This window comes from Myotis nattereri (genome assembly GCF_964212035.1).
Source record: "Myotis nattereri genome assembly, chromosome: 8".
In the NCBI taxonomy this organism is placed as follows: domain Eukaryota; kingdom Metazoa; phylum Chordata; class Mammalia; order Chiroptera; family Vespertilionidae; genus Myotis; species Myotis nattereri.
The window spans coordinates 15138618-15150818 of NC_138083.1; the positions used below are offsets into that span (position 1 = coordinate 15138618).

At 57.1% G+C, this 12201-nt stretch overlaps 1 protein-coding gene across 1 annotated transcript; it reads left to right on the top strand.

Annotated features, from left to right (window-relative positions):
- Positions 1-3955: 3955 nt before the first annotated feature.
- FOXA2 (forkhead box A2) lies at positions 3956-7189 on the top strand. Its single transcript, XM_081097600.1, has 2 exons — positions 3956-4135; positions 5149-7189. Exons 1-2 carry the CDS (start codon positions 4049-4051, stop codon positions 6454-6456), a joined length of 1395 nt encoding a protein of 464 aa, XP_080953726.1. The 5' UTR covers positions 3956-4048; the 3' UTR covers positions 6457-7189.
- The last annotated feature ends 5012 nt before the right edge of the window (positions 7190-12201 follow it).

Genomic DNA, 12201 nt, shown 5'->3' on the forward strand with positions numbered 1-12201 from the left:
TGTTTCCCCCTGACTTTTATCAGCACTTTCCTGTGTTTTTGCAGAAGACTGAGACCTGCTGAACCTTTCCTGCAGTCTTTCCATAAACCCCCTTTGACAGACAGCTCTTAGCTCACCTTTTCCGTTGTCCTCTTCATAAACAACTAGTATCTGGCCGGCCAAGAACTATGAAAGCCAGGGAAAGAGTACCTGAAGGTGTGCTCAAGTAGGCTACTTGTAATTGTCTGATTTTTTAAAGTGGAATTTCAGAAATAACAACCCATCCACAGAACATGAAAGGTTGATTATAACCTTTGATAGAATTCTCTCTCTCTCTCTCTCTCTCTCTCTCTCTCTCTCTCTCTCTGTCAGACCTGGGATAGAGGTATGGGCCACTTCTGATTTTTGCCCAGAGAAAAGCTTATTTGAAAGTGAAATGTATATTTTCACAAGACTTTGCCTAGTCACCTTTCTGTCTCCTCTGTGTTAACCTCACCTGCAGACCTGCCTGATCATGCCCTAAAGCAAGGCCTGTCGGGGTATGGATTCCCTGGAAGGCTTCAGGGGTTGAAGTATTGATCAATGGAATGCAGCTTTCCGCACATCTGATATTTGACTGGTTCTCGCCTAGGGAAGTTCTGTTTATTGATGTCCCCTTCCCCGGACTAGTTTCCTATGACAGAGGGCTCTGAGAGGAAGGAGTTTTGGTAGGGGATGCAGGACCATAGCATCCTCTTCTCAGGAAGACAAGAGGAGGCCCAGTTTTGCGCCCAGGTCAAATCCGCTGGTACAGCGTCCAGAATAAAAACAGCATGTTAACCCCAAGCATAGTCATCGGTTATAAGGCAGCTTTATTCGGAACCTCGGCAGGCAGCACGAACGAAAGGAAAAGAAGGGGAACACGGGCCAACGAAAGCTTTGTGGGTCTCAGTCCTAGGTGGGTTTCCACTAAAGGGGATCAGGGGAAATATCTGTTTTCGACCCCAGCTCCCCGCGAACGTTTTCCTGGAGAGAAGCTCCTGGAGCAATTTACAGCATTCCAGCCCAGGCCGGCGTGCCAGACGCTCTGAATAAACCTTCACAACCAACCGAAGCTGCCCTGCCGGGAAGGACCCGGAGTGTGTAGGGAGGTGGCGCCTCCAAAGACCTGGGCGCTTGGGAAAAAGGAAAGCGAACCCTAAGCTGGGTGCAAGTCCGGATTCCTGCAAAGGTTCTGGGTTCCGAGCTGTTCGCCTCTCCCTACCCCCACCCCACCCCTGAGGCCAAGCGCGGAGAGGGTCCCGGACTCGAGGAGCATTCAGAGGCGGGAGGAGGCCGGTTTCAGTGTGCGCAGAAGTTAGGGGACTGCAGAGAAATGCCAACCCACTGGAGGCGTGTTCCGGGAGATGGTGAGCGGCTGGCGCCCGGGTTTAGGGGTGAGGAGCGCGTGGGTAAATGAGGGCTCTAGTCGGTGTCAAGGGCCGTGCGGCCGACAGGGGGCGCGCTGTCACTGCGGACGTCGGTGCGGAGCGCTTCCCGGTGCCCACCGATGCCCATAACGGAGGATGGGGGAACTTGTAAGCTTAGCTCTTTTAAAAAGGTAGCTTCCTTTCCTCCCGTGGATCTCCTCTCCCCGCCCCGGTCGCTCCTTTTATTCCAGGAATAATTTCTAGAACTATATTTAGACCAGGAGCTAAAAGAGAAAAGGAGTGGACAGTCATATACATGTGCACACCAGAGTATTCTTTTTGGTTTTCAACTTCATACACAGTAGAAAGCTGTCTGTTTGTTTCGTGGGGTTTGTGTATTTGGCGTCCTTTATTTTTTTTCTTTTCTTTTCTTTTTCTACGGACTGCGAGAAGCACCAGTAGGAAGGAGGAAGGGGACTTTAGGTGGTGTGTGTGTGTGTGAGCGCTCACGCACCTTTCTGCCTTAGGCCTGCGCATAAAGTTTTAAAGAACAGGCAACTGGGCCAGTGCGTACGCTTCTTTCCCAAGTCCTGGGAACTCCGTGATAGATGCTGGTGATCTGGTCCCTGAGCCTCCCCTTTGCACACCTGCACTACCTGTGCATATATACTCCCAGGAGACACTGCCCTTGCTGGGAGCCCTCAGCGCTACGCATGGCTTCAGGGATCCTGCCTTGGAACTCGCTCAGCGAGCTCATTAAGGCCCTCAGCATCAATTAGTTGGCCCATCCTGGCGTTTCAGCTCTAAGGAGGCTGCCACTGGCTCCATCTTTGGTTCAAAGCGATGCTGGGCCGGCCTAGAGACCTGGGGTGGAGGGAAGGGCTGGAAGTGCCCTGCACCCACTTGCCTTCTAGTCTGAACCTCGGGGCCCATCCTTTCCCTGTGTCCATCCCCCTGCCTGCCACCTCTCTTGTCTTCTGCCACCTTTACCCACAGCTTTGGAGAAGTGAGCCAGGTGCCCATAATTTCTAGTTTTTTCCTCTATCTTTGAGGTGGAGGTCTCGGGGCTGGGATCCTCAGGCCCAACATGGGTTTTTAGAACCAAGAAAGGGCGCCCACATCGAAACACCTGTAATCTGGGCTCACTGGGGTCTAGGGGCTGGTCCAGGGCAGGTGATCGTTGGAACCCAGACGCCGGAGCGAACATTAAAAGGGAGAAGATGGTTGCTGGGGTTTCCAATTCTTACAAAACAGACGCCTCAGGAAAGCAGAGAGGACAGAGACCCTCCTGAAGGGATTCCATGCGCTGCGTATTGATTCCTTTATGCCTTTCTCTCCTCCCGCTCCACTCTCACCCCACCTCCTGCCCTGTTTGTTTTAGTTACGAAATTCTGTGGGCACCTCGGTTGTGACTGAAAAGTAACCTTGAAACACGGCGTCCTGAATGTCAGAGATAAATTACAGTCTCTCAACCGTCGGCTGCAGCTGGCGAGGCCGCGTGCGCCCTGCGCCGGGACAGCGTCCCTCCCGCCGCCGGCCACCCCCCTGCAGGTCGCCGGAGGCCGGGCTCCGAGGAGGCAGAAAGCCAAGGCGGCCGGCCCGGCGCTCCCCGCGCCTTCCGGGCCACTCGGAGTCTCAACTGTAACGGGGAGGGGCCTCCCGGAGCAGCGGCGGCCGAGCTGAAGGTGTGTACACAGTTTTGCTAAATAGGACAGAGCTTTGCAAACGGGCTCTGTCGCCGTCTTGTTGTTTTGACAGGGAAGGAACACCCAGAGCGAAGAAGCCGGGATACACACATGCGGCTTCTAAAAGGCTCTGCAGAGAGTAAAGGGGCGCCCAGGCCGAGCGCGCCCTCCCACAGGAGCCTTAGGCGCCAGGCGCTATGGGACGGGGAGGGGGTCAGAGCCCTGGGCCTCTCCAGGGATGGCTGCCCCCCCTCGCCCCCCCCAGAGCTCTCCTCCCGCGGCCGCTCCGGGTGCGCGCGGAAGGAAGGGGGCCGTCCTGGGGAGCCCGGGCGCCCCCTCGCCTGGATCGCCGGCCCCGCAGTCGCAGTCCCAGCCGGGCGCGGCGGGCTGTGGCCGCCCAGGGGCAGGTGCGGGGCGCTGGCCGCGGCTCCCTCTCACCTAGGTGTGAGCTGATTATTCAAATGGGCTGCCCGGGGTCTGGGGATTGGAGGCCCGCGCCCGCGCGGCGCGCTATATCACCAGCCGCCCACGTCACTGCGGCACTTGTCGGCTCCGCGGTCCACACCTCCTCCTCCTCCTCCTCCTCCTCCTCCTCTTCCTCCTCCTCCTCTCTCCACCCCCACCCGCCCCCGCGCCGCGCGCTTCCCGCCGCCTGCCCGCAGCTCCGCACTGCCAAGCTCGGGCTCCGCCGGGCAGCCCGCGGGCGCGAAGGCGGCGGGCGACGGGCGGCGGGCTCTGCGGGCACCCGGGCTCCGGTCTGGGCCCCCTCCGATCCTCAGCCCCCTCCTCGGGCGACTCATCTGCCCCCTCCCGCCCACTTCCAACTACCGCCTCCGGCCAGCCCCGGGAGAGAGAGGGAGTGGAGCCCGGAGAGAGGGAGCGAAAGAGAGGGAGGGAGGGGACAGTGCCTTAGCTGACTTTTTTTTTTTTTTAAAGAGGGTGGGGGTGGGGGGTGATTGCTGGTCGTTTGTTGTGGCTGTTAAATTTTAAACTGCCATGCACTCGGCTTCCAGTATGCTGGGAGCCGTGAAGATGGAAGGGCACGAGCCGTCCGACTGGAGCAGCTACTATGCCGAGCCGGAGGTAGGCACTCGCCTTTTCCGGGGGGACGTGGGGTGGCGGCGTCCGCTCTCTCCGGCCCCAACCTCGGGGCCGCTGTCCTCGCCTGCGTCCGCCCCCCACCCGCAGCCGCTCCGGGCAGCCACCTTTTCCACCCTCCTTCCACTCAAATGGGTCTCTTTTTTATACGACACACTGTTAGCCTTGAGATAATATTAACTTTGTGATCAAATATTGACTTGCGGCGCCTCCAAATCCTCTTCGTGGTCGAGCCACGCACTATCCTAACAGAGTTATGTTTGGCAGCGCGCGGCTGGGGAGGGGTATGAGTTCGGCGGCGAGGGGGTGGGGAGCCGGAGGGAAGAAGGTGGGCACGAGTGGGGGGCTGAGGTAGAGGCGAAGAGTTAAAGACACCGAGGACAAAGAGAAAGTTGGTGGCTGCAAACCCCAGCCGCCGGAGTTCAATTTGCCGTCCCCTCCCTATCCTTTCATTCAAAGCCTCCGGCTGGCCCCAGGCTCCGCTCAGGCCCCGAGTTTCGGTTCCCTCGGGGCCAAGAATGGGCTTCTGGGAGGAAAAGCGAACAGAGAGGAACTTGGGACAGTCCTCCCTTGAGGCCACCCGTGTCGCCCTGCGCGGGGTCCCACCGGTTGCACGCTATGGCCCTGGCGGCAACTCACTGTGCTGGCCAGAGTGGTGGGAGACTGGGCGCAGGGCAGAGATTTTGAGGTGCCTGGCTTGGGGTGCTCCAGGGGACCCTTGTTTTAGAATCCGAGCCCGGCAGAGAAGGGCTAGGAACTAGCCACGCTCACAGAGCAGCAACCCTCTGGCCACCTCTTCAAAGGCGATCAGGGAGCTCTCTGAGTGAACTGGACTCGGGGTGCCGGAGGGGGAGAAGTGGGGAGTACGAGGGATGGACTCCCCAGGGGGTCAGAGCTGACCTGGTAGCTGGGAGGTCAGGGCGCAGGGCGCAGGGCGCAGGGCGCGCTCCCGCCGCGGTGCTAACGCGTGTGCCTCCGCCCCCGGCTTCTGTCCGCAGGGCTACTCCTCGGTGAGCAACATGAACGCTGGCCTGGGCATGAACGGCATGAACACCTACATGAGCATGTCGGCGGCCGCCATGGGCAGCGGCTCCGGCAACATGAGCGCAGGCTCGATGAACATGTCCTCGTACGTGGGAGCCGGCATGAGCCCGTCCCTAGCCGGCATGTCCCCCGGGGCGGGCGCCATGGCCAGCATGGGCGGCTCGGCCGGGGCGGCCGGCGTGGCGGGCATGGGGTCGCACCTGAGTCCGAGCCTGAGCCCGCTCGGGGGGCAGGCGGCGGGCGCCATGGGCGGCCTGGCCCCCTATGCCAACATGAACTCCATGAGCCCCATGTACGGGCAGGCGGGCCTGAGCCGCGCGCGTGACCCCAAGACGTACCGGCGCAGCTACACGCACGCCAAGCCGCCCTACTCGTACATCTCGCTCATCACCATGGCCATCCAGCAGAGCCCCAACAAGATGCTGACGCTCAGCGAGATCTACCAGTGGATCATGGACCTCTTCCCCTTCTACCGGCAGAACCAGCAGCGCTGGCAGAACTCCATCCGCCACTCGCTCTCCTTCAACGACTGCTTCCTCAAGGTGCCCCGCTCGCCCGACAAGCCGGGCAAGGGCTCCTTCTGGACGCTGCACCCTGACTCCGGCAACATGTTCGAGAACGGCTGCTACCTGCGCCGCCAGAAGCGCTTCAAGTGCGAGAAGCAGCTGGCCCTGAAGGAGGCCGGGGGCGCCGCGGGCGGGGGCAAGAAGGTGGCCGCTGGGCCGCCGGCCTCGCAGGGGCAGCTCGGGGAGGCCTCCGGGCCGGCCTCCGAGACTCCGGCGGGCACCGAGTCGCCCCACTCGAGCTCCTCTCCGTGCCAGGAGCACAAGCGAGGGGGCCTGGGCGAGCTGAAGGGGACGCCGGCCGCGGCGCTGAGCCCCCCGGAGCAGGAGCCTTCGCCTGGGCAGCAGCAGCAGCAGGCCGCGGCGCACCTGCTGGGCCCTCCCCACCACCCGGGGCTGCCGCCCGAGGCCCACCTGAAGCCCGAGCACCACTACGCCTTCAACCACCCCTTCTCCATCAACAACCTCATGTCCTCGGAGCAGCAGCACCATCACAGCCACCACCACCACCAGCCCCACAAAATGGACCTCAAGGCCTATGAACAGGTGATGCACTACCCGGGCTATGGTTCCCCCATGCCGGGAAGCCTGGCCATGGGCCCAATCACGAACAAAGCGGGCCTGGAAGCCTCGCCCCTGGCCGCGGACACCTCCTACTACCAGGGGGTGTACTCGCGGCCCATTATGAACTCCTCTTAAGAGGGCTGCGTCCCAGCTAGCCCAGACAAGAGAGAGGAAGTTGGGGGTGGGGGGGGGGAGAGACTTTGAGGTAGGGGTGTTGGAGAGATGCAAGGGAGAAGACATCCAAGACACTCCCACCCCCAGGACAGCAGTCTCCCCCCACCCTCTGCAGCTCTTCCCTCCCAGATGGGCCACACTGATATGTGTCATTCATTCTATATAAGGAGGGAAAGGGGACAAAAAGATAAAGTCAAAAAAGACAGAACGAAAAAAGCCCCCCCGGTTTCCACTACTCTGTAGATGCCTGCTTCTGGAAGCATCCTAGAATTCTGACTTTTGTTATCACTCTCCTCCATTGCTGCTGTTGCAGGGAAGTCTTACTTTATTTAAAAAAACAAACAAACAAACCCACACAAAAAAAAACCCTCTATAAAAAAACAAAACAAAAAAAAAATCCCACAAACTTTTTGTGACTCAGTGTAAAACAATGTAGTTTTAACAAAGAACCAGAGAGTTGTGCTATTGTTTAAAAAAGAGATAAAAAATGATGTAAGGGTCTGTTGTTAATGACCAAGGGGGGGAAAAATGCATTCCTGTTCTTGAAACAGTGAAATCCAGGTCTCGGGTCTGATTAATTTATGCTTTCTGAGTGCTTTATTTATGGCTTATAAATATGTGTTCTGGCTGCAAGGACCAGAGTCTCACAAATCTATATTAAAGTGTTATTGCCGGTTTTATTCCTTGAATCATCAAGATGTTTTTTTTCTTTGCCTGGCTTAACAAATAATCAGGTCTGGAAATTATTTCAAAGTGGAGGGAGGGAGAGCCTGGCTGATTGTAGATTCTATTTCATTGGAGGAGGGGTTGTTGCTTTACCAACATTTTATTACAATTTTCAGACATGCTGAATTTGAATGGATTTTACAGAAAGTACACATGTACCCATTGCCCAGATTTTACAATTATTTCACTGTTCTTGTTATATTGCATATCTGTCCACCTATCTAAATGCCATTGGTCAATTTGGCTTATATTTTAAGGGCATTTCAAAGTAAATTTCAGACATTAGTGCATTGCCCCCTAAATACTTCAACAAGCACACCATTGAATAGAACACAATATTGTTTATGGTCACTTTCGGAGTTTTCAGTTTATCTTTACACACCATGAAACACAGATCCCAGGTCAGCCTTTCCATGGGTTGGATGCAGGTTTATCTTTCAAGCCCGGAGCAACCTACATGTCTTGATTTTTCCACCTGAGCCCATGTGAAGGTTCAATGTTGCTGACATCCCTTCGGCTCTAGTGCAGGCCTCTCTGAGAAGAAGCCTGGATTTGCCATGTTTTGCTGTATTTTCTATATTAGCTCCCTCGACCCTTTAAGTAAGTGAGGCCAGGTTGAATTTGCAAATTCCTGGTGCAGTACTTGCCCTTTCCATCGCTGCATCTCTGTGGCATCGGAACTTTACCTTCCTGTCTACATTCCACCACCCTACCCCAGCCTCCTCCTTCACAGGCGTTCTGCACAACTTTGGTAGACCTAGCTGAAGCCGGGACTAGTGAGGGGTCTGGAGACACAGGCGACTTTCTCCTGGAATTGGTTATGAAGGGAATGCTCAGTGTGATGTTCCAAACCTCCTTTTAAAAATAAGGTATATTTGGCCCTGGCTGGGTGGCTCAGTTGGTTGGAGCATCCAGGACATCCAAAAGGTTGCAGGTTCCATTCCCAGTCAGGGCACATACCTAGGTTGCAGGTTCAATCACCAGTCAGGGTGTGAATAGGAAGCAACTGATGGGTGTTTCTCTTTCACACTGATGTTTCTCACCTCCCCCCCTCTAAAATCAATAAAAACATAACCTGGGTGGGGGTTTTAAAAAAATAAAATGTATATTTAGAGTGAGGCGGGGGTCGGGGGTGTCTTGCGGGGCTTGCCAAGCGACAGTGGCCAGTGGAGAGATCCGAGTCTGCAGGGTCTTCCTCCCAACACCCCAGCACAGCGTACAGTTTGCGGGGTTTGGCAAGCCAAGATAGCCCAGCGGAGGGGCTGAGGGTTTTTTGTGTTTTCTTTTGTTTTGTTTTGTTTTGTTTTGTTTTTGTGAGCCTAAAAGGAAAAATCCAAACTTATAAAGAAATACCCAGAATAAATTCTTACAATCCTGCTATCTCTTCCCACAGACACCCTAAATCAGTGGCCAATCACAGTGGGCACCCTGGAGGTGAAGCACAAAGCCGCCCCCACCCCCCACCCCCACTTGGCTTTGCCCAGGGCATCTACTGGCCTGCGAGCTGGCCCGGGGAGGTCAGGAGCCAGTGTCTTTGAGGGCCCCTCAGACTGGGGGCCAGCCGGAGAACAGCTTAGCCAGCTGTGGGTAAGAAAAGCAGGTTTCCAAGTCCAGGACTCTTTTTTGGGGTTTCTAAAGCCCTAGATCCTTTTTCCGGGACTAATCTTAGGGCTTCCTGACCAACCAAACCTGGAGTGTCCCAGCTTCGTCCCAACCTTGGAGACTGCCTCTCCTTGCACCCTCTGCCACCAAGAGAGGTCTCTGTCACCTCCAACCCTGGCCTTCCCACGCGCTGAGGGGGTTGCCCTCGCCTCCTCCACCCTCTCCCGCCTCTAAATCCTAGTTTTTAACGTGCCTCATTGTCCCGAGCAGCACAGGGAAGAGCAACTAGGGCGGGGTAGCAGTGGTATCCGGAGGCAGAATCCAGTTATCAGGGCTGTCTCTCCCCCTGGCCAGGACACACACGTCGCGAGCCCGGCCTGAAATGTGTTTCATTATCACATAAAAGGCTCCTGTGGCGAAGGAGCGGAGAGGCCGAGCGGGAGGCCGAGTGGGGGACAATGGAGGCTGAAAGCGCTGCCCTAACCTGCTATGTTTCGTATCGCACGCCCATTGTGCGAGGGTCGTTTTAAACTACTTAGAGCGCACCCTCCCCCCCCGCCCCCCTCCACTGATCCCGGCTGAGGAGATAGAGTTCTGTCCGAATACATAAAAAGGACGTCGGGGAGTGGGCGCTTTCGGGGGTTTCAGCGCCTCTCCTTCCTTTCACACCCCACCCTCCGGCCACCGCCTCCTTCCCCCAGGCCAGGTTCCCAGCGCACTCGCTCACGGCTCGCCCTCCGCCTGCCTTCCCTCAACTCTAAAGATTGCAGGGTGCAGCGATTCTTTTTTCCTCCCCCCTCCTCTCTTTTTTTTTCTTCCTCCCCCCGCCACCCGCCCCGCACTGAAATCGCCCCGCGCCGATTTAAGCAACCGTGATCTGTGAATAAACACAGTCAGTAAACAACCGAAAAAAACATTCTAGATCCGAATTCCAGGAGGGTAAACTTCCCGCGCCACGTCAGACTTCAGCAAATTTGCACAGATATTATATTGCCTCCCCCCGCCTTTATTATTCTTTTTTTTTCCATGATCCCATTGTACTTAACTGAATTTTATAACGCTGATCGATATCTTGGTAAAATATTCATTTTTAAACTAGCGGGCAGTGAAATCTTTGCTTTGTGTGCTAAAGTCAACAGTCGCTGGGTTTGAGCTCAAATAAATGCGGGGATGCTTGGGCTGGGAGCAGTCGGCCGCTACCCTCCGCGCGCCGGACGCCCCGCCGCCCGCCGCCCGCAGCCCGAGCTCGGCAGGTAGGCAGCGCGCCCAGCCGGGGGCCGCGCCCCGGGGTCCTCCTCGCGTCCGACCCCCACCCCCACTCCTAGCGGCGTGCCTCCCCTCCCCCGGATAGTACTTATCCCTTCCGAGACCTCCGATCCCAGGGAGGGGGGTGAGGATTGGAAGGGGAGGTAGTGAGACGCTAAATCCTTGAAGACCCAGGAGTTTGTAAGGTGGCCTCTGGCGGGGGGGGGCGTATTTTTTCGGGGTTTTTCTAAGAATGCACGGTGTGGGAGGATGAGCAGTGGAGGAGTTACAAACTCGGACTACATCTAGGCTCTGCGCTCAGCTCGGTGTGGCCCCGTGCTCTGGGGAGCCAAGGCCCGTCCCTGCCGCCCCGCGGGTCTGTTTCCCAAGGACAGTGGGAAGGTGAGGGTGGGGTGGCACCTGGGCCTCAGAGTCAGGGCTTGGGGTCAGCGGAAAGGGGCGCCCTGGGAGTGGGCTGGTTGCAGAGACAGAGGCTGGAGAGTAGCGGACTCTCCCCCAGCGCGCGAGAGTTCGAGTCCAGCCCGGGCGTTGCCCCAGAAGCTCTGGGGCCTAGGCTGGGGCTGGGGCCGAAACCCAGCGCAAGGAGGGGAGGGGCGACGCCTCTGCGAGCAGCGGGAGGACTTTTTGTTCTGGCGACCAGAAGCCGCCGGTGGCCTTTACGCACAGGCGGGCGCCGCTCTAGGCGCGTTCGGGAACCTTGGGTGTTGGGAGTCCGGTCCAGGAGGAAAAGGCAGAAAACCGCAGCCGAGCCATTTACCACCCCGCTGTCCCCACACAGGGCTGGGCAGGGGCGCGCTGCGGTGCCGAGGGACGCGAGTTTTAAGGATCAAACAGCATTGAACGCATCTTGATAGGAAGGCGCAGGCTCAGGAAACTAGGGGTTCGTCCAAATACTGCCAGTTGAAACCTCAGGACCCTCCGTTTCCAGGGAACGGAAAAAGGTGTCCTGCCTTTGGGGTCTCACCATGTGCCCCCCCTCCCCCGCGGAGGATTACTTTAAAAGCGACGTACCCGGCTTTGTAAGAGGCCCAGGCCGGCTCGGGCACTCTGGATACTTCGCCAGTGAGCCAGCCGCTAGGTACCCGGCCCACAGACATCGCCCGCCTCCCCAGCTGGGAAGCTCTCCTGGTCTGTGCCAGAGGCCCCAGATCGGGAACACAAATGGGCAGAAACCGATCCCGGCCATGGACAGTGCCAGTTATGTGGGCCCTGTCTTGTGTGGGAACCTTGGGCGCCCCCCTCCTTCCCTTTGTCCAGCGGAGTTGCTCGCCCGCTGCCCTCCGAAGGCGGCTGGCTCGCGTGGCTGGTTCTCTCCGCTGAACAACAGGGAAAGGCTGCAGGACACAGGGCCAGGCTAATCGTTTTTAAATAATTAATGCCTCCCCGTTCCGCTGGTAATGCGCGGCCTCGAATTCGTCAATTACTTGTCATTAGACGTGTGTACTCCGTGGCCTTCCCTGGGTCCTTTGATGGCGCCAGGTCACCTACCCAGCCGAACCGCGGCCGAATGAAATGTGCGGGCCTTTGAGAGCCTTCATTCGGGGCGAGTTTTGAAAGAAAGACCCTCGCTGAAGAGATGTCATCTTCCAAGTGGCCAATTTAAATGCTTAATCTTTGTCACCCGCCTACTGCCTTTCCCCCCAGCTTTAAAGAGAGAAGCCGGTCCTCAGTGTTTTGGGGGCCTTTTTAATGTGGGGGTGGGGACAAGGGGAGAAAGAGATGAGGCTTAATAGGGCAGGGATAGGGCTGTTTGCTCAAGAAGGTACCTGAAGACACCTGAGGTAACTGGTTTTGTTTGGGATAGTGGGTCCCGCTAAGCACGGGGGAGGAGGCGCTGAGACAGTATCTTCTGGAATGTGTAGGTCAGAACTGTCCGCAGAAAGCAGCAGGAGAGGATGTCGGAAAGGGAAGTTTCGCTGAGTCCCTACCCATCCTTGGACCTGGCATTGCAGAATAGTCGGTGCTGGCTATTGCCCATAGACTTGTAGGCACGCATAGAGTCCTACCACACAGAAGAGTGTGCCTGCTCCCCCCCCCACACACACACACACGTTAGAGCCACCAGTCCCAGTCTGCCGTCCCCTCCTGTAGCAGAACAATATTTTGAAATGT

Coding starts and splice junctions, on each gene's coding strand:
- FOXA2 (XM_081097600.1), top strand. CDS start 4,049: ATGCACTCGGCTTCCAGTATGCTGGGAGCCGTGAAGATGGAAGGGCAC. Junction 4,136..5,148: donor GCTACTATGCCGAGCCGGAG/GTAGGCACTCGC, acceptor TTCTGTCCGCAG/GGCTACTCCTCGGTGAGCAA.